This window comes from Martes martes (assembly GCF_963455335.1).
Source record: "Martes martes genome assembly, chromosome: 5".
NCBI classification, from domain to species: Eukaryota; Metazoa; Chordata; class Mammalia; order Carnivora; family Mustelidae; genus Martes; species Martes martes.
Window position 1 is genome coordinate 104,970,275 of NC_137892.1, and position 22,538 is coordinate 104,992,812.

At 46.2% G+C, this 22,538-nt stretch overlaps 1 protein-coding gene across 1 annotated transcript in view; it reads left to right on the forward strand.

The window, feature by feature from the left end:
- Positions 1-22,538, forward strand: part of SH3PXD2B (SH3 and PX domains 2B) — a 100,552-nt gene that overhangs the window by 43,196 nt on the left and 34,818 nt on the right. Inside the window, exons 4-6 of the mRNA XM_080804401.1 lie at positions 5,034-5,110; positions 16,617-16,708; positions 20,673-20,698. Coding sequence (XP_080660527.1) covers positions 5,034-5,110; positions 16,617-16,708; positions 20,673-20,698 — 195 coding nt within the window. The remainder of the gene's footprint in view (positions 1-5,033; positions 5,111-16,616; positions 16,709-20,672; positions 20,699-22,538) is intronic.

The following is a 22,538-nucleotide window of genomic DNA, read 5'->3' on the forward strand; positions in this document are numbered from 1 at the left end:
GAGCTGGGCTTCAAACACAGCTTTGGCTGGCTCCAAAATCCATGCCTGAAGTCAAATGGCCCCAGTTCAAATGCCAATGCCCCCGCTCATCCATTGTTACCTTCGGTAAATTATTTAAGCACAGAGTTTCATTCTTCATTTACAAATTGGAGATAATAATGATACTTAAATAATAAAGTTGTTGTGAGGATTAGCTAAGTGCTAAGTGGCACATAACTAGCAGCAATCAAGCACTTACTATTATTTTTATGTACAGATAATCAGCAAATTGACAGTCACCCAAAACCACAAATATTTAGAGCTGGAAGGGCCCTTTAGATCTTTTCCATTTTGCAGACAAGGGAGCAGGCCAGAGAGGAGGGAGACTCCCTGGGTCCCCCAGGAGCCCACCCTCCCCTCCCTACTCCAGGGTTCTGCAGTCAGCATGTCAAGTGGTTCTTCCAGATATTAGCATCACGGAGCGGACTTAGAGACAGGGTAGATGCGTTTGCCAGGCCTCATCTACTGGGAGAATCATTTGCCTAAAAAAGCTAATGTTTTTAGTTCTTCCACGGAGAAAGTGTGCAATCACACTGGAATTTTTGTCTCCAGTTGGGGAAAACCCAGTGTGCCAACTCAGCAGCCAACTCGTAGTGCTCCAGAGCATGGGCTTCGAAGTCAAACGGACCCAGTTCCGTGACCTCACACAGATGACAGCCCTCTGCCCCCGAGCCTCAGTTTCTCCATCTGTAAATGGGACAATGACTCCTGCTTTACAAAGCTTCTCTCCCTGGTACATAGTGGGTTCTCTGCAAAAGTCAGAAACAGGATCCTGGGACGTCCCTTGGGAATTTCTTGGTATTCATATTTTAGAGTCCTACTTAAATAAATGATCTGTCTAAATATTCAGGTTGAACTGGACTCCAAATGTAGGCTCTTTTCTTCAAGGAAGGAAAGGAAAGCAGTGAGTTATAACTCTTTACTGGATGAAAGGCAACAACCAGCTGCGAAAAATCTTCCCAGGACAGGGAAGAACTTGAGCTGACCCTCTCCCAAGGCCCTGAAAGCTTTTGTCGTTACAGAATCCTTTTTCCACCCACAAATTTCTGAAAATGCTGTTCTCAGAGACTCAGCCCCATTTTTTCCTGCTCAGGGCACCCACTTGCTGCTCAGAGAGGTGTGGTCGGGCCCCAGGACCCCTAGAGCATCCCTTCATGGCTCACCACTTCACTTTTCCTTGAGGCCAAGGCCAAGGGCAGGGATACACGGGCAGCATGTCCCCTCTCCTAGGGGTCCGTTTTCTGCCAAGACTGCCGCGTCAGCAGAACAAAAGCAAGTCTCTTGTTAGCACAAAGGCAGGGGGAGGGGGGAACAGCCCTGTACAATTTTCCATCCCAGCAAGAGCTGGGGAAGCCAACTTGGCAGAGGATGCGGCTTGAAAAATAAGACTTACAGTTTGGCCTTCCACCACTGTGGAAAACAAAAGCCTGCCCGTTCCCACCAAAGCCTGTGCACTCCACCAAGCACCCTTTGCACTCCAGGAAGGCTGGCCTCTGGGAAATGCTCACCCTCCTTCCCCAGAACTCACACAGAAACCCATCAGGCACAGATAAGGGACCATTGCCCTCATTGGCATTGCACTCAGAGCCCCTGGCCAAGGAGGTACTGGCTGCATGGTTCTACCCAACAGCCTAGGGCTTCCAGGTCTGCCGCGACAGATGATGAATTAGCCTATCAGAGGCAGGTCTTAAGAAACCAGCCAGGCCGAGGAAAGAACACGGGCCCTTAACTGAGGAGTATGAGGCAGTATCATCTAACCGGTTTAAAAAATTAAGTGATTTGGGGCACCTGGGTGGCTCAGTGGGTTAAGCCTCTGCCTTCCGCTCGGGTCATGATCTCAGGGTCCTGGGATCGAGCCCCGCATCGGGCTCTCTGCTCAGCAGGGAGCCTGCTTCCTCCCCGCTCTCTCTCTGTGCCTACCTCTCTGCCTACTTGTGACCTCTGTCTATCAAATAAATGAATAAAATCTTTAAAAAAAAAAATTAAGTGATTACTCTTTTTGAGCACCTAGGAGGGGACAAGACCTGTGCTGGGTGAGTCATGGAAGTTACTTCTAACAGATACAGCCTGCTCTCCCATTTTACAGATGAGGAGACCAAGGCTCTGGGAGGTAAATGCATTTCCCAAGGCAGCACAGTCACCCTGGATTGGCTGAGTCCAGCGCCTGTGGCCTCCCCAGCAAGTGCCACCACGAGTCTTCCTGTCCCCCTTGCTGGCAGGCCACCTGCCATATGCCCAGAGACTCCTCTCCCACTGGGGTCTCCCGTGGGGAGAAGAGTGGTACTTTTGTTGTCCTGTCACACACCCAGGAGACCTTGAAGGTCTGGGAGTTCTCCATCCTTCTCTCTCAGCCCCTGCAGGCTGGGCCTTGAGAAAATTCTCTCCGTCAGTGGTGACTCCAGGACCAGCCTGTGCTGTTCCCACGGGCGGGTACCTGCATCGGCCTATTGTGAATTGTTAGAGTCAGGTCACAACCTCTCCAGTAAGAAGCCTGAACACCCCACTCCCCACCCTTCCTCTGATTTAGAGAAGGGGACATTATATCATAATGGGACCAAAATGGTTTTGGTAGGGACTCCTCTCCAGTTCTGAGAAACAGATTAGAGGCAGGAAGCATCTACTGTGGGAGGTTTCTCTTCAGGCAGGCATTCCTTATTTTTCCTAAAGCCTCGGGATTCTCCGGGGGGGGGGGGGGGGGGGGGGGTTTCTAAACTGCTAATGGGAGGGTGGTAATTTGATTATCACAATGACTGGGGGTGGGATAGGGATGGGCCAGGGATGCTAAGCATCCTGCAGGGTGGGGGACACTCCCACACAGGGAAGGACTGCCCCACCCAGAATGTCAACAGGGTCCCTCCCTGCTGGGAAACACAGACTGTCTAGAGGGCAGGCCCCCTGCACTGGCCCATTGAGGGCTTACGGAGAGACCACACCTATCGACTGAATAAAAGCAGGGACACCAGGTTGTAAACCACCCCCACTAGGCTGCATAATTTGCTTTTTTATGGGAAACAGCATGAACATTTTCTGATTTCAGAAGCAATACATGTAGGAAATTTGGGGAAAGTCAAAGGAGAAAACAAAAAGGCTCTGTCTTCCACCCCTTAGAGACAAGCACCTTGAAACCTGTGATGCGTTTTGTTCTAGATTTTTCTTTTCTAATAAACATGGTGTGTCAGAAATTTGACTGACTCATAAGCAAAATTAAAACAATCACCATAATAAACAAAGGAGACTCCCTGTTATTAAAGAATTTGAGGAATATGCATTTTATCTCACTGTGGGTTATTGTTTTCTTTTAAGTGGTAGAAGTTAAGCAGGAAAAAAAAAAACTTCAACATTAGGTTGACCATATCTACCTAATTTCCTAATTGTGCCCTTTTGCCCAAGAACCCGTGGTCAGATTATTTTAAATGTTAGGTTAATCCTTTGGCTTTTTGGGTGCAAATCTTCCTTACCAGCTTGCATTGCAAATCTTGGAGTCAATAGGCTGTTTCCCATCATCCCTTTCAATTCTATCTTACACAAACTCCTTTGGAACTTCCCTGCCATTCTGTTCCTGCTCACCCAAGCTCTATTTGTGGACGTTGCAGCCCCCTCAGAGCCATGCAGGAGCACTGGTTGACCTCTCCTTGCCCTGCCATCCTTGTGACCTGAATTCCTCTCCTCGACCTGCCTCCTTTGAACAGAAGTAGGGGAAGCTCTTCATAGCTCTCCATACTCTGCTGTTGGAAAAGCTGTGGTCTCCCTGTACCCTCTTCTTTGACCTTCCCCCGGAGACCTCCTGCACTCTGCATAAGCTTGGCAGAGGGGCTTGCCTCCATCCCCCCACCTCCTTGCCCCGCCCGCACCGTGTCTTATTTCTGACTTTGCCTGCCCCCTGCCTGTGCCACAGGTCCAGAACAGTGAGGCCAAGCCATCTTATTGGTCAGTGCATCCACCTGGCTACCATCTGCCCGTGACTCTCCCCTGTTAGACTCATGGGAGCCTACCAGTCTGCTTTAAACAAACCTCACCCAGAGCATTTTAGCATGTTGGATCATCAGTGGCATTGTTTTTATACTTGTCTCTGCGTGTGACCCACCCACACATTCCACTGGAAGCTCTGGTACCACATCCAGTGCTCAGGATATCACCAAGCAAGCAGTAGATGGAGTCTCAGTTAATTTTCGGTGAGGGAGGAAGGCTTGGAACCCTTCTGTTACAAACAGCTGATTTGAGGAAGCGATTGGAAGGATTTATCATCTTGGCAAGTGAAATCCACCTTCATACATTCATCAGGTATGAGTGCCATGTGGTGAGGGTACGAAATTGATCAAGGTCCGGTCAGAGCCGGACCTTGTATACAAGCCGGACCTTGTGTACAGAGCCCCCGGACTGGGAGGAAAGAGGAAGCTCTAAATCGACAGTGTGTGCGATCAGAAAGAGACAGGAACTCTTAATCCATTTGAAGTAGGTCAGAGTTTCTCAACTGGGATGGTGGGTGAAGCTGGATAAGAAGGTAATCCAGACAGAGGGAAAGGCACAGAATAATGAAAGAGTGTGGGGTATTTGCAGAACGTAAGACCAGACTAGGCATAGGAGGACAGAGGAGAAAAGGAGGTTGAACTGTTAGGTGGGATATATCATTGTCCTCTCTACTGCTTACTCCATCTGAGAACCCAAGAGTTCAATCATCAGATCTAGCCTTTCTTCTTCATCTGGTAGGAGCCCCCTCCTTTCCCGGGATTTATCCAGCCTCTCTCATCTCACCAAAACTTGCCTCCTGGGCCCCACTCCCTCAAGCCCTTGCACTTGAGCTGTGAACAAGTCTTTGGAGGACCATGCATGGGGTCCCCTAGGCCCTGTGGCCATCCAGCAGGGGATATCAGCGGAAGCCAGGAATTTGGGTACCACTCAGACTTACCACAGGCAGCCACATCCACACCCTCCAGGTTTGCTGAGAACTTATCATCACCCCCTTACCATACAATGTGTGCTCTCCTCCTCTGCAGGCAAAATTCTCTTCCGACGGAGCCATATCCGGGACGTGGCGGTCAAACGCCTCATACCGATTGATGAGTACTGTAAGGTAAGTCTAAGAAATGCTAACACTTCCCTGTGTCTCTTGCCTTCCCTTTGAGTTGTTTCTTTTCTTCTTTTCCCTTTCTGGCTACAGAAATAGTCATTGTGAGCAATTCACAGCTAAAAGAAATGTAAAATCAGAAAATCAACCACCTATGAGTCCTCAGAGGCAAAAATTATTAAGGTTTCTACATGTTTCCTTTCTAGTTTTTCTCTCTATGTGCATTTCTTCATGGTGTTGACACCACCCCATATGTGTTATTTTTGTGGCTCTTTCTTTTTTAATATTGTGATATAAGAATTTCCCAATGGTATAAAAACATCTTCTTGAGCCTAATTTAAATGACTGCATAGTGTTCCACTGAGTGTTAATATTCCAGAAGTTACTCAGTCCCTGTCATTGGACGGGGCAGCTGGCTTCCAATCCCTTGAATGTTCTAAACCACAAGGGGCCTGCCTTTTGCTTAGATCTCCTTTGATTTGTGGCTGTGGTTGGGAAAGAAGCCTGCTTTTCCTTTGTTTAGGTTCCCTTATCTTAAGTATTTATTTCTCGAACTTAAAATCATAGCAGTTCTGATTGAGAAGGGTGGAAATAGCAAGAAATGCCTTAACAGTGGGGCAGCAAATGCTCTCTCTCCCAGAGACTGGAAACAGCAAGTATATTTGTTCTTCTCACTTCTGTCTTAGTTTTCCTGGAGGTTCTAGCCAGCGTAAGCAGGCAAAAAAGAAAATAAAAGGCATACGGTTTGGAAAGGAAGAAATAAAACTGCCTTGATTCACAGATGATATGATTCTGTTGTAGAAAATTATAAGGGATCCACAAGAAAAAAAACTACTAGAACTAATAAACAAGTTTAGTAAGATCACAGGATACGAGATCAAGATAAAAAAATCAATTGTGGAGGCACCTGGCTGGCTCCTTCGGTGGAATGTGAGACTCTTGATCTCAGGGTTGTGAGTTCAAGCTCCCATACTGGGCATGGAGCCTACTTGAATGAATGAATGAACGAATAAATAAATAAATAAATAAATAAAACTCTTTCCTTATAAAAAACAGTCAGTTGAACCTCTAAAGACTAAGCATGAACAGTCCAAAAATGAAATTAATCATTCTACTCACAATAACATGAAAGAGAGTAAAATACTTCAGAATGAATTTAAGAAGTACAAGGTTTATACATTGAAACTACAATACACTGTTGAAAGAAATTAAACCAGCTCTGAAGTAATGGAGAGACATTCCATACTCATGGACTAGAAGACTCAACAGTGTTAAAATGGCAATTCTTACTACTCAGGCATCAAAAAGAATGGAATCTTGCCATTTGCAATGACACTGATGGAACTGGAAGGTATTACACTAAGTGAAACAAGTCAGTCAGAGAAAGACAAATACCATATGATTTCACTCATATGTGGAATTTAAGAAAATAAAACAAACGAGCAGTGGAGGGAGAGACAGAGAGGCAAACCAAGAAACAGACTCTTAACTACAGAGAACAAACTGATGGTTACCAGAGGCAAAGAGGTTGGGGGACGGGTGAAATAATGATGGGGGTTAAGGAGCACACTTGCTGCGATGAGCGCCGGGTGATGTATGGAAGTGCTGCATCACCGTATCATACCCTAAAACTAATCTTACACTGAATGTTCACTAACTGGAACTTAAAGAAAAACTTTTAAAAATCTAGGGAAATAAATTAGAATTTGGGGGTCAGGATGAATTTCTTAATGAGAACAATGTGTGTGTGTATGTGTGTGTGTGGGTGTGTGTATTATATATACTTGGAATTTGTAGAAATTGATGTGAAAAAGACAAAAAACCATACAAGGAAAATGGGCAAAGGACAGGGTTGGAAATATAAAAAGAAAAAACAGGGGCGCCTGGGTGGCTCAGTGGGTTAAGCCTCTACCTTCAGCTCAGGTCATGATCTCAGGGTCCTGAGATCGAGCCCCGCATCGGGCTCTCTGCTCAGCAGGGAGCCTGCTTCCTCCTCTATCTCTGCCTGCCTCTCTGCCTACTTGTGATCTCTCTCTGTCAAATAAATAAATAAGATCTTAAAAAAAAAAAAGAAAAGAAAAGAAAAAACAAAAACAAACAAAAAAGCCCAATGACAAACAATAACAAAAAAGATACAAAATAAAATAAAATAGCAGTTCTTCCCCAGTTGATCTATATATAATCTCTGTCAAAATCCTAGTAAGCTTTTTTATAGAAATTAACAAGCTGATCCTAAACTGTGTGGAGAAATGCAAGGAACCCAAAATAGCCAAAACAATTATGAAAAATAAGAATAAAATTAGAAGCTTGTAGTACCCATTTCAAAACTTGTACAAAAGCTACGGTAATCAAGACAGTGTGGTACTGGCATAAGGGCAGGCACATAAATCAGTAGAACAGAAATGAGATCCTCGAAATAAACTTTTGTGAAACTTATGGTCAATTGATTTTCAGCAGTAGTGCCAAGAAATTCAGTAAGAAAAGGATAATCTTTTTAACAGTGTGGGATAATAGAACATCCATACACCAAAAGGAAAAAAATTAAGTTGGATCCCTACCTCATACCATGCACAAAAATCAACTCAAAATGGATCACAGACCTAAACATAAGAGCTGAAATTATAAAACTTCTAGAAGAAAACATGGACGAAAATCTTCATGATCATGATTTAGGCAGAGAGTTCCTAGACAGGACACCAAAAGAGAAAAATTGATAAATTGGGCTTCATTAAACTTCCGAACTCTGTACTTCAAAAACATAGCGTGAAGAAAATGAAAAAACATGTCACAGATTAGGAGAAAATATTTGTAAATCATATCTCTGACAAGGGACTTGTATTGAACCTATATAAAGAACTCTTAAAACTCAACCATAAAGATGATTTGTTTAAAAACAGACAAAAGGGGGCGCCTGGGTGGCTCAGTGGGTTAAAGCCTCTGCCTTCAGCTCAGGTCATGATCACAGGGTCCTGGGATCGAGCCCTGCATCGGGCTCTCTGCTCAGCAGGGAGTCTGCTTCCTCCTCTCTCTCTGCCTGCTTCTCTGTCTATTTGTGATCTCTGTCTGCCAAATAAATAAATAAAATCTTTAAAAAAAAAAAAAAAACAGACAAAAGGGTGCCTGGGTGGCTCAGTCGGTTAAGCGTTTGCATTCAGTTCAGGTCATGATCCCACTGGGATCAAGCCCCACATCAGGCTCCCTGCTCAGCAGGAGGCCCGCTTTTCCCCCTCCCCCCACCTCCATTTCTGTTCCCTCTCTCACTGTGTCTTTCTCTGTAAAATAAATAAATAAAATCTTTAAAAATAAATAAATAAAAATAAAAATAGACAAAAAAGATTTGAGTAGAAATTTCACCCAAGAAGATGCATGATGGTTAATAAGCCTGTGAAAAGGTGTTCAGCTTCATTAATCATTAAGCAGTGAGAAATCTGCAGAGCCATGGGAATGGCTATAATCCACAAAACAGCAAAACCAAGAGCTGGTGAGGATATGGAGAACCTGGATACATGATAGCACGTTCTGGTGGGGACACATGATAGGAAGCCACTTGGGAAAACTTCGGCACTTTCTTCCACAAGTGAAATTGACCATGTGGCCACTCTTAGGTATCCAGAGAATTGAAAACATGTCCACACAAAGACTTGGATGTATATGTTTGTAGTAGTACCAGTTCATAATAGCCAAAAACTGGAAGCAATCCAAATGTCCATCATCAGGTACATAGATAAAGAAAATTTGGAATATCCATACAATGAAATATTTTTCAACAATAAAATGCAGTGAAATCCTGATAAATGCTGCCAGTTGGATGAATCTCAAACCCATGATGCTAAAAGAAGCCAGATAGAAAAGACGACATGTTGCATGATTCTATCTACATGAAATGTGCAGAAAAGGCAACTTTATAGAGACGGAGAGCAGATCATTGGTTTCCGAGGCCTGAGGACAGTGCAGGCAGAGGTGGACCACACATTAGGTGGGGGAAATTTTTGAGGTGATGGAAAAGTTCTAAAACTAGATTGTGGTGATGGCTGCACAACTCTATAATTTACTAAATGTCATTGGATTGTATCCTTCTAATGGGTGGGTTTTATGATACATAAATTATACTTCAATACATCTTTAAAAAAATATAAAGGGGGTCATGCGGTGTGGGGATAGATGGCCCTTGTCTTGGCAAGAGACATCACGTGGGCAGAAAATCACTCCTGATCACTCCTGTCTTCTCCTTGCCAGACATGACCTCATTTCACCCCTCCAACAACCTTAAGAAATAGATTTTATTATTCCCATTATGTAGACGAGGAAACAGAGGCCCAACAAAGTTCTCTCTCTTTCCCTGTGCCCAAAATGAATAAATAAATGTTTTTTTTTTAATCCTGGAATAAAAAGACATAGCAGCTGCCTACATCTGACTGGTACTTGGAATGGTATAGAGATCATGAATTCACCTGGATTCTGGATTTGCCGTAGGGAAGAAATGGCTTATGTCGTGTGAGCCATATGGAAGTTACCACTCCCTACTATTAATGCATCATAAGGAGCAGAACAGATATTTGGGGGTTTGGGTTGGCCAAATTCCCCAGCCTGGCTTCAAGGGAACTGCCCTCCTGGAAGGAGATGAAACCGTCTATTCACAAAGTCTGCAAAATCTTTTACAGACTACACAGATTTACTTAACATTTGAGTATCTGTTATTAACATTGTTGTGAGCTGACTTAAGCCAATTTAATCTATAACTATTAGCTTTCTTTTAGTAGAAATTGGTAATCTCCTATAGGTAAAGATAGACAAAGGCTGTGGGTATCCCAAATCTAATTCCAACTAGGAAGAAACTTTCTGCTCTAGTAGTTCTGTTATAAAGTTACAGTAATTAACATAGTATGGTTTTGGCACAAAGATAGGCAGACCATTAGAACAAAATAGAGAAGCCAGAAACAGACCTGTGTGTTTTTGGACACTTTAATATTAGCAAAAGCAGCCTTGCAGGTTATTGAGGAAGATTGGATTCCTCAGTAAGTGGGAATCCTTATAGGAAAAAACAAAACAAAACAAAACAAAACGGTAACTAACCCCTGCCTCACACCACACATGTAATCATTTCCAAGGAAATTAAAGACCTAAATGTAAGAGGCAATAGTATAAAAGGTTTTAGAAGATAAAAATGGGGGGGGGGCTTTATAATCTCTAGATATAGAGAGATTTTTAAAGGCACAAAGTATCAACCGTAAAAAGACAGATTTATTTGACTACATTAAATTTAAGACTCTGTTCATTGAAGAACACAGTGAAAACAGGACTTGGCCAAATTCTGCCACATATACAAGCATTTATTATCAAGCAGCTCCCTAAACAGCCTCTCAAGTTGTTCTGTAAGCTTACTGAAATACCCTGTCGGTCTGACACCACTTTGCATGGACATTTCCTCGAGACAAATGGAATGATAGCCCAGTGCCGGGGTCAGCTAATCCCACCCTGTCTGACAGTAAAATCCCCTAGAGGAGACAGAACACAGAGGACCCAAAATCCTAGACCCAGTGCCCCATTTTGGAGGATGGATTTGCCACGTTCATTTCATGCAAGGACCAGAGTAGCTGAGAATATTTCTAGAGCATCCCTCATTTCGCCAGTAAAGAGTATCATTTCTAACAACTGTTGTGTTGGTAAATAAAGGCTGTGGTGTTGGTCAGAGGTCAAGATAACTGAAGCCATGAAGTAGCCTTTTCTAGAGTGAGGACTTGTGAGTAGAGCTCTTTACTTGCCAAAGTGTTCATTTTTGATGAAGATTCAGATTTTTACTAACCGTTATTGGGGTGTAACTTAAATCTAACATACACACATACACACACAGACAGACAAACACATGAGTGTGTTTGCCCATACTGTAGTATTTTAAAGTAAATGACAGGCAGTCTAACGGCAGTGTTTACCAGACTCCTCCTGTCAAGATTTTTACTGTATACTACCACCTGTATTGTTCTTCTTATTATTATCATTATTGTTATTTTTTAAATTAACTCACTTTTTTAACTTCTTAAAAATATACTTTCTGGAGGAAATTTTATAATACAACATAATATAAAATTGCTAAAACTTGCCATAAAAATAAAAGTAAGAGCAATGAAACAATAGCAACAAAGGATATGTCTTTAAATCTAGCCATCTTCTGCTGCCTGCCTACCAAAGGCCCCTCACTGCCTGGTCCTGCTCTTTTTCTTTTTTCTTTTTAAAGGCTTATTTATTTACTTATTTATTTTAGAGAGAGCATATGCCGGTGAGGGCTGGGGGAGGGGCAGAGGGAGAGAATCTTCAAGCAGATCCCTTTCTGAGCACGGAGCCCCACACGGGGCTCAATCCCATGACCCATAAAGTCATGACCTAAGCCAAAACCAGGAGTTGGATGCTCAACTGACTGAGGCACCCAGGACCCCCAACCTCGTCCTGCTCTTAAGAGGCAAGTTAGGAAGGAAAGCTTTTTCTTCCAGGAATTTCCCAGTTTTAGGTCTTATGTTAAACCCTTTAATCCATTTGGAGTGGGTTTTTGCGTGTGGTGTAAGATAAGGACCCAGTGTCATTCTTTTGCATGTGGCTATTGTTCTCCCAGCACCATTTGTTGAAGAGACTCTCCCTTGCTCATTGTATTTTCTGGGTGTCTTCTTCAAAGACCAGTTGCCCATATGTGTGGATTTATTTGAGGGCTCTTGGCAGTGATTTTGTGGATGTAATACCAAAAGCAGAGGCAACAAAAATAAAAATAAATAAGGGGAACTACATCAAACTAAAAGGCTACAAAACAAAGGAAATAGTCAACAGAGTAAAAAAAGCAACAAACAAAATGGGAGAAAATATTTGCAAGCCATCTATCTGTCAAGGGGTCAATCTTCAAAATATATAAAGAACCCATATATCTCAATCGTAAAAAAGCTAATAACCTGATTTTAAAATGGGCTAAGACCTTGAATAGACATTTCTCCAAAGAAGATACACAAATAACCAACTGGTATATGAAAAACTGCTTAATGTCACTCATCATCAGGGAAATGCGTATCAGAACCACAATGTCAGGATGGCTATTACAAAAAACAAAAACAAAAAACAAGTGTTGGTAAGGATATGGAGAAATTGGAACACTTGCACACTGTTGGTGGGAATGCGAAATGCAGCCGCTATGAAAAACAGTATGGAAGTTCTTCAAAAAATTAAAAATAGTGCTGTCATATGATCCAGCAATCCCACTTCTGGGTATACAGCCAAAGAAATTGAAGTCAGGGATCTGGAAGAGAGATTAGCACTCCCATGCTGGTGGCAGCACAGGGAAGAAACTTTCTGCTTCACTAGACCTGTTACAAAGTTACAGTAATTAACGTAGTATGGTGTGGGAACCAAGTGGTGGAAACAACTTAATGTGATATATACATAGGACAGAATACTAGTCCGCCTTCAAAAAGGATATTCAGACATACGTCACAGTATGGGTGAACCTAAGGATGCCGTGAGAAGTGAAATAAGCCAGTCGCAGAAAGATAAAATCCTACATGATTCCACTTCCGTGATCTGAAATCATCCAACTCAGAAGCACAGAGCAAATTGGTAGTTGCCGGGCGCTGGAGGGACAGAAAAATGCAGAGCTACTAACCGATGGGCGTGAAGTTTCGGTCAAGCAAGAGGAGTAAGCTCTAGAGATCCCCAGTACGACACCCAGCCATACGGTATCCCATACTTAAAATTCGTCACGAGGATAGATCTTGTGAGTGTTCTTATCACACCAAAATAAAATTTTAAAAATAGAGAAGTGGTCATTCTCTGGGACATTCATTTTGAAGTTCAAGGGGACTTGAAAGAACTGAGAAAACTCAACCCCCTCACTGGGCAAGGCATTGTTATCTAACAGGGCTGTGTTGCTAGCTCTGGAATCACTGCCGGGAACCACCACTCAACCGTACTTAATTGATACAGTACCGAGAGGCAGAGAGTTAATGTTGTCAAGCAGCTAGTGTATGATGGAAATCTTAAAGCCACTTCTTCACTCATTCGGTAGCACGACCTTCCAAGGGGGTGTTTGTGATTTCCATTTTACAGATGAGCAAACTGAGGCTCAGAGAGGTGATGGGACATGGCCAGAGCCAGAATCAAGAGCTGGGTCCATCTGAACTTTTATCATGACTCTCAGCAAACGGGACTCGTTCTGCTCACCTCTCCTCTCGTCCCTGCCATCGACCAGCCACATCTATCCATAGGGCCAGGATTCTATCCAGAGTAGAAACGAGTTTTCCTGGAACTGTGGTTCTTTGTTTTCACTGACCAAACACAAGACAATTCTGGAGTATTTCAGAAGCAGAATTATTTCTCTGCCCCAGGTCATGTTTTTACTGTTAGTCTGTCCTTCCAAAATGAAAGGGGCAAACATCAAAGCGTTGGGTGCCGCCTTTTATTAGGAGCTTGGCTGTATTTGATGGTTTGGGGGTTTGGCTTTTACTTCCTAGGAATTGCTCAAAACCGAAAGGGAACTTGGCATTGTCAGGAGGTTTCCGTGGGCCTCGTTGTCCCTTCCCTCACTGGTCCTTTCAGAGCCTCTGCTCATTTCAGCAGGGATCACCCTGGGAGGCCCCCCATAGGTGGAGGCCATGGCCACCTCAAGGCCTACCCTGCTCCCCCCAGAAAGGGCCATGCGGCCACACCTAGCCTTTCCCTCATGGCAATGATCCAGTGAATACACTAAACAGGTTATGAGAGAATCCCCAGCACTTTCTAGACCTATAGGGAAGGTACAGGGGAAGAGCCTCATAGCCATGCCCTCCGTGGATTCAGGTCAAGGAGCTGGAGTTGGCCAGCCCTGGGCTCTCCAATCCTACCTACTTCACCAGAGCTTCCGTTTCCCCATCTCTGAAACAGGCCAGCCTTCCCAGCATTACATGGAATGACACAGACGAGGGCGTTTCGGGAGCCATCGAGTGCTGAGCCGACATAAGAGAATGGTGTTACTGCAGTCTGGGGGCAGCCGCAAGATTTCTGCGCATAAAGCAGCAGCCAGGACGCACCACGGTCCAGCATATAATCAGCTCCTTCATTATGTGGTTCTGACTGTATGAGCTGTGGGATTTCAGAGGAAGGAGAGACCCAAGGGGGCCCCCAACACAGCAGCTCATCCCAGGTAGAATGAATCCTCCAAACCAGAAAGAGAAGGAGGTCAGAAGCCAGAGGCGGGGGAGGGAAGCGCCTGCTCTCTCCCTCTTGGGCTCTCAGCCTCCAGCCTGGAAAAGATCAGTCCCTGGGGATTGGCTGCAGAACAGGAGCTACGTCAAGGCTAATAAAATCAGTGAGCCACAAAATAGCAGGCCCTTCACCCCAGAAGGTAGAGCTTGGACAGTGACTAGGGAGGTCACCCTACTAAAACATGTCCACCCACCTCACATCTTCTTCTTTAGAACTGAGACAGCTTGAACCTGGGCATTTGGCTGAAAGCCTGAGCCAGACTCAAAGGCTATATAGGGTCAGCTACCCAGGTGACCATCAGTGGGTGAATGAGTAAACAGAACCTGGCCTACCCATACAGTGGAATATTATTCAGCCTTGAAAAGGAAGGAAAGTCCAGCACCTGCTATGACATAGATGAACCTTGAGACCATTAGCTAAATAAAAGCAGCCCGGCACAAAAGGACAAATATTGTGTGATACCACTTAGACAAGGCGCTTAGAGTCGTCAGAATCATACAGACAGAAAGTAGAATGGTTGCCAGGAGCTGGAGGAAGGGGGAACTATTTAATAGGTACAGGGCTTCAGTTCTGCAAAACAAAGCCTTCTGGGGATGGAAGGTGGGGATGGTTGGATAACCAGGCGAATGTACTTAATGCCACTGAACGGTGTGCTTAAAAATGCTTAAGATGATGGGGCATCTAGCTGGCTCAGTCGGTAGAGCATAGGACTCTTGGTCTCCAGGTAGGGCATGGAGCCTACTTAAAAAGAACGATCAAGGGGCACCTGGGTGGCTCAGTGGGTTAAAGCCTCTGCCTTCAGCTCAGGTCATGATCTCAGGGTCCTGGGATCGAGCCCCGCGTCGGGCTCTCTGCTCAGCAGGAAGCCTGCTTCCCCCTCTCTCTCTGCCTGCCTCTCTGCCTACTTGTGATCTCTGTCAAATAAATAAATAAAATCTTAAAAAAAAAAAAAAGATCAAGATGGCAGATTTTATGTGTATTTTACCACAATTAAAACTTCTCAAAAATCAGAAAAATAAATCAAAATAACCCCTGAAGGCCAGAGGAAGGTACCAGTGGAGACCCCCATCTGTCTCTCCATTAGTCCAGCCCAGCCTAGTAGTGGGGATGGAGTATCATTTTGCAGAGGATGAATGGGAGGTGAGTTTTTAGGGACTTGTTATATAGAAAATAGAGGACGTGTTTATCTCCATTCCCAACTCACTTAGCACCTGCAGGAGGCACATGAGAGGCACCCAGGAACGAGGCCTTCTGTGGAGAGGAGCAGAGTCCTGCATCCCTCAGGAGCATGCCCTGGTGGGCTGAAATGCCTGGCAGAATTGCACGTGCTGTTTACATCTGTGCATGAGCGCAGGCGCACTCCCTGCACAGACGTTTGTAAGAGAATGTGTGCGTGACGCAGCTCTCCTGCCCCGAGATCTGCGTCCTTGGGACCTGGGCCAGAAGGGGCTTAAATAAAGATCGGTTACACTGAGCTCTTTATTCATGATGCAGCATCGTTGTAGTTTCTTATCCTTTCAGGTTGAGGGTGCGTCCCATCCTTCTTTCGTATTGGACACGTCGACCCAGAGATCCTGTCTGTTGAATCACTGAATGGATACCTTTTGGGAGCTGAATGGGCACAACGAATGCCTGGTCCCCTTTGTGCCCTCCACCCGTTCCTTATCCAACCCGCTGGCAGACATCTGAGGCTCCTTTAACTGATGAGCTAGGGTGGCAAATTAGTACGGACTGGGGCAGTGACAGATGCCAGATGTTCAGTAACCTGGAACTTTTAAACTCTACCCAAATCATAAAGCAGCACCCTCGCTGTAACATGGCAGATCTGTGACTTAAGACATGCATGTAGGCGTGTTGGAAACCAGCTTAGTATTCACCGGTAGGCAGCTGGGTCAGTAATGTATGATGCATTTGGGCAGTAGACACACTCAGCATCCAGTACACGTGAAGTCATAGCAGAATAATGACATGCATGAAGTCCCCAGTTTCATGTTTTAGATAAACGTAATCATGTTATTTGCTCAGCTGTGCCCATAACGTGTATATGCGTGTGTGTGTGTGTGTGTGTGTGTACACATTGTGTGTGCACACATGCATGTGTGTGTGGTCCCCAAAGCAGCACATTCTCAGACCCTACCCCAGATCTACTGAATCAGAGCATCTGGGGGTAGGACCCAGCTGTCTGGTTTCACAAGCCCCCCCACGTGATTCTGATCATACCCAGGTTTGAGAAGTCCTGACTCGTGCCATTCCTGATACCCCTTTCCTTTCTTTGGACTCATTCGTGTCTCTTCTCCAGGCCCTGATCCAGCTGCCCCCCTACATCTCTCAGTGTGATGAGGTGCTACAGTTCTTTGAGACAAGACCCGAGGACCTGAATCCGCCCAAAGAGTAAGTTGGCGTGTGGACTTCCCCAGAGAGTGCCCTCACAGCCGTCCCTGCTCCCAGGCCGGTTCCAAGAGGAATTAGAGTAGAGCAAAGTAAAAATTAAACTTGACCACCCTGATTGAGCCCTTGTGGGGTCTTGATCCACGTGGCCCTCACCGAGGAAGGAAGCTGGTGCAGGGTCACTACTGGAATCCCCTACACGCCTCCACCTCCCAGGCGTGCCTGGAGAGTGCTAAAAGCAGGAGCCTGGGCTCTGTTGGGGTGGGGCCTTGCCCACAAGGGTAAAGTTGCTCTTGAAGGGTATGAATGAATGAGTGACAAGACCTGCTCGAGGTCTCAGCACTTGTGAGCAACAGGGCCAGGGCCAGGATTTGGTCCTGATCATCCAGGGTCTAACACTGTCCAAAATGCTCACCCTAGCCCCTGCAGCAGAGCAGAAAACACCCCCCGGGTGCCTGTCGGTGCGTGCCCAGTGGGCCAGGCGGTCCAGGCACACTACAGAGACTCTCACCCCCTGCCTGCTGGCTTTACACACCAGGAGTTGATGGCACCCGTGGCCCTGCCAGCCCGAAACACTGACATACGCATCGTGCTTTTTAATAAGTTTAATTGAGGAAACCACCGTGTGTGTCTGCAGAAAGAAGCTCTCTCTAATGGAGCAGTCACGGGGCGGGAGAGGAGGCCAGCCCACTGGTATGGGGTGGTCATGGGTCACGCACCTGTCCAGAAGGGCTGAGAAGTGCCAGCCAGGCTCTTTGACCAGAGAGAGAGAGAGCAGGTGCAGATGCACACGCATGCACACATATGCACAAATAGAACAGCCACTAAAACTAAAAAACATAGCCTAGGCTACAGCAGAGAAAGCACAGTGGGCCAGCTGTGATAAGCTGACAGCATCCTGCTGGAGGGTATTATCTAGTTGCAAGAGGCTTCCTGTGAAGAAGGAAGAGTTTCCAATCTCTCTGTCCCTTCCCTGCTATATGATGACCTTCAACAGGTGTCGTGACTTCTCTGAGCTTCTGTTTCCTCATCCGTAAAGTGGCCTTGGCTAAAACTTCGATCAAGTCTTGGTTGTGAGGATTCAACACCATCCTGCCTATAACGAGAGCCTGGCGCATGACGGGTCCTTACCTGGTGGTGCCTTCCTGTCTTTAAGCCAGGCTTTGACGGGGAAGGAAAGTGGGATGGTTGCCGAGGACCCAGGGGATGGCTCTGGGGCCACAGCGGGCAGTGAGTCTCACTCAGGTGGGCCTTGGTGGTGGGTTGAGGGAGGAGTGAATAGCAGCGAAACAGCTGGTCCCTGGGTCAGGCTCCTGAAGCTGATACCCGAGGTAGGGTCTAAGATGGAAACTGGCAGCAGTCTTTAGGGAGACAGAAGATGGATTCCACATGGTGCTGTTGACGGAAGAGTTTTTGCTGCCATGCATAGGAAAACTTGGGACCACCCCAAGCATGTCATACAGATACATACATAATGTGCCTGTGTGAGCCCACACGTGCTGCCGCTGCTTGAACCCAGGAGCCCCCTGCTTCCCCTGACTCGCAGCTCTGGCCAGGACGGCAAGACAAGCCACAGGAATATAGGGCAGGCAGGAGCCCAGGACTTCAAGGATCCCAGACCGTGGCTTGGATCACAGGCCTTGATGGCAACTCAGGCAGATGGAGCTTTACGCAGAGGCGACCTTCAGGGACCTCTGTGGGTGTGTCTTGGAGCCGGCGGCTAAGAAGGAGACTTCACCTACGGGCCAGGCCAGGGTGTGGTCAGGAGCGTGGGCCCCAGCCGGGCTTCCTGGGTTCTGATGTTGGGTGGGGTGCTTCACCTCTGTGGGCCTCCGTGTCTCCATCTGTGACATGGAGTGACCCTCAACGATTATAGTGAGGGTTCTTCGGGTGGGTCCAGATACAGTACTCCAGCCAGCACCCTGTACCCTGCAAGTGCCAGTAAATGGGAGCTAGATTCTTCCACTGTTGCCCTCCCCCTCCCCCCACAGGGGCAATGAAGTTTAGCCTCATGGAGGTAATGCGCGTGGCCCCGGGACAGCACGACGGAGCAGCGCAGCCCAGCTCTGGGGCCAGGCCCTGCTGCTCCTCCCAGACGTATGGGAGTACAGCCCCTTTCTCAGGGACTGGCTTAGCCTCCTCACCCTCTCCTGTGAGGCCCGCAGTGACAGAGACAGGGTCATTACCCGGTGGCGAAAAAGCCAGACTTGAAAATCAGACCGAATTTGACACTTCTCCGAAGAAGATACACAAATAGCCAGTAGGTAGAGAAGAGAAGCGGCCCAGCATCCTTAGTCACCAGGAAATGCAAATCCAAACCACAGCCACTAGAATGGCTGGAACCAAAAAGCAGATAGCAGAGAGGGCTGTGGAAGATGTGAAGAAACTGGCATCCGGGTGTGCTGCGAGCGGGCCCGAATGATGGTGCAGCTGCCGTGGGGGGCGGCCTGGTGGTTCCTCAAAACGGCGAGACCTAGAGTTACCATGTGACCTGGCATTCCATTCCAGCGTAGAACCAAGAGAAATGAAAATATACGTCCACACAGAAAGCTGTGTACAAATGTTCCCAGAAGCATGATTCGTAAGAGCCAAAACATGGAAACAACCCAAACAAACAACACATCAGCGAAGTGTGGTTTACCCACACAACGGGACTTTATTTACCATAAGAAGGAATAAAATACTCATCCATGGTACAAGGTGTAGGGCCCTTGATAACAGGCCACCAGAAAGAAGCCAGTCACAAAAAGCCTTGTACTATTATGATCCCATTCATATAAAATGTCCAGCATAGACAAATCACCAGAGACAGCAAGCACAAATTAGTATTTGCCAGCGGTTGGGAGGAGTGGGAACAGCGAGTGACTGTTTATAGGTCCAGGGTTTCTCTTTGGAGTGATGAATATTTTCTGGAATTAGATGATGGTGATGATTACACAACCTTGTGAATATCCTAAAAACCAGTGAGCTCTACACTTTAGAAGAATGAATTTTATGGTGTGTGAATTATAGCTCAATTTTTTTAAAATTAGGTAGATCTGCTGAAAATAAATAAAAATTTAATTAAAAAAAATTAGGTAGATCTGGGTTCAGCTTGCTACTTGCTAGCTGTGTGGCCTTAGGCAAGTTACCTAACCTCTCTGGGCCTCATTTTCCTCATCTAGAAAATGGGAATTAAAAGACTACTTATTTCCAGGGGTTAGTATGACTATTAAATGAGTGAACTAAAAGTACCTAGCAAGGTACTGGCACGGGGTAATAACATTTAGTAATTATTAGCTAATGTTACTGCTGCCATGACATCTGTCTCAACCCAACCATCCTATTGCCTCCCTTTTCCCTTTATGATATAGGAAACCTTTTTACTAATGGGATAATTTACCTGAAAGTATTCTGTAATCCTTGATCTGTAATATTGTATCGGTAACGCAGTTGCATGTATACATTTCAATGTGGTTGACAAATACAAGGGAGTCATTATTCTGTATGAATTCTAGCCCACAGCAGTGTTCTCTATGTCACCGCAAGAGAGATGTGTTTTTTTCCATTGATCTCCAGACTTCTACCCAGTTTTCCTGCGTTCTGCTTACCACGTACCCCCAGAAGCTTTCTGCTCCATGAGTACAGCGCAGGGCAGCCCTGAGAAGCGAGGCAGGGCCTCTGCTGGGCCTGATGAGGTGGCATCTGGCTCAGTGCCACATGGGGGCCTAACGACATCAGCCCCTCCCTAGGGCCCCCTACTCTGCAAATAAGAGTAGAGAGGCTGGTCTCCTGGGCACCAGAACACTTACAGGACAAAGGGAGCAAATGAAGAGGAATTCTTCCTTTTTCAAAGAGTCTGGGTCCCTGAGGCTGCCTCTGATTGTATTCACTGGCGATGTCATGGGATGGAGACACTCCTGTTCCTAATGGAGTAACTCAGGTCGGTACTAATTCATTCTCTCCCACCCCCTTCTTTCCTGTGCAGGGAGCATGTTGGGAAAAAGAAATCTGGTAAGAATATTTTCCATTTTCATTCATTCAATGTTCAACATACCCCTGCTGAGCATCTGTGATCACTGGGCCCTGGGCACTGCCCAAGGGATACAGCATGTGACTGGGTGGGTGAGTGGATGGATGGATGGATGGGTTGATGCCTGATTGATTGGTTGATACTCCACCCTGCTTACCCACCACCACCACCCCCACAAAAAAAAAAAGAAAGAAAGAAAGAAAGAAAAGAATTGGAAGTTGTTACATCCTATACCAAAAAGTTACAGACTGGATAAGCCCTGCTGTCTTTCCCTGAGACTGCCTCAGAGGAGTAGGGGAGCCTGACACCCCGACCGCCTGTAGGGGGTTAAGTGCGTCTCTGCTGTAGGCAGAGAAATGTGGTGCCTCACACCTGAGAGCGTTCTTCCAGGGTGTGGAAGGGGTCAAAAAAGAAGGGATGCTGGGTCTTGCAGAGTGAGCGGGAGCTTTCCCCAGAGAGAAGGGTGGTTGGGGGTCGAGGAGAGCTGCACAGGCGGGCGGCCTAGCCTCTGTTTTTCTGTTACTCGGACACTGTTCTGGGCAGAAACGGCCGCTCTTCCCAGCACCTCTGGCGTTCACTCTCTTCTCAGGAGCTTCAGTTCCCTCCCTTCTCCTCCCTGGGAGCCACAGTTCTTCTCTCTAGAGAAAGAGAAGGTGGGGATTCGGGTGTACACAAAGGAATGACTCAGTCCTTGCAGGCCTGGGGTTGATAACTTTAGATTCACAACAGTCTGACCTTTTCTTCTAGCGACCCAGGATTATCTGCCTCACCCCGCCCCCCACCCTGATATCTGCAGAGTCCCCTGCCCACGACCCCCACACCTGGAGCCATTATGGTCTTCAGAGCTTCCAGAAGTCTAAGTTCTTTTATGTATCTAGGGCTCCAGGAAGATTGAGGGCATTGGTAATGATGTAGGGAGAGAGGGGCCAAGCAGAGATTCCAGATGTGAAAAAGGATGCCTCCTCTCGTGGCCCCTCAGTTCCCTTATCTGTAAAATGGGGATAATAATAGTAACCTGTCCTGGCGGGTCATCGTAGGATTTATAGTACTAGGTATAAAGCATTTGGAACAATACTTGGCATATTTTAAGTGCTCCGTGTATACTGCTGTCTCTATACTGCCACCATTAATTCAAAGCACATGGGTGTCCCTGTCCAAATTCAACGGCTCTGGTCCCTTTACTGCCCCCCTGGGTACAAGGCCTGTGGTCAGCTTTACAGGGCCCAGGCCGTTCTTGCAAGGGAGAGTGGAGAGAAACTGGGTCTCTTTCCCTCAAGGCCTGGCATCTGGAACGAATGCCCGCCTTTCCCCCAACCAGTCTGTTTATAGCTCCACTTCTGGGTTTAATAGGTACTGACCAGAGCCACGGCATCCTGTTAGGGCTGCAGATGGTCCTTGAGCTCTGAGCGTAATGATATGTTTCTTAGAAAAGAACAGAGAGAAGAGCAACAGCCACTCTTGGGCTGGTCACAGAGTTTCTGGCTTCGAGTGTGCAGAGACATTCCTGAAGGGAACGGCTAGAGGAGGAGAGGAGAGAGACAGCTCTGGTTTGCGAAAACCAAAATGTCTGGTCAGAACAGGCTTGATGACGGGACTGGTCTAGAAAAGAGAAGAGGCTCTAATTTGTGGTGACGGCTGTTACATCATTCACCTGCAATGATGGGGGATGGATTTATTTATAGTTCAGCTGAATGGAAAATAGCATCTTTCTTCATTTAGGCTAACGACCCATGCTGGGATCAGCCTTAGCTTCTTATCTGACCTTTGAACACTTCCTTTATGTTAGAACTAGCCTTCTTGATCGACTGTGAAAGGGATTTC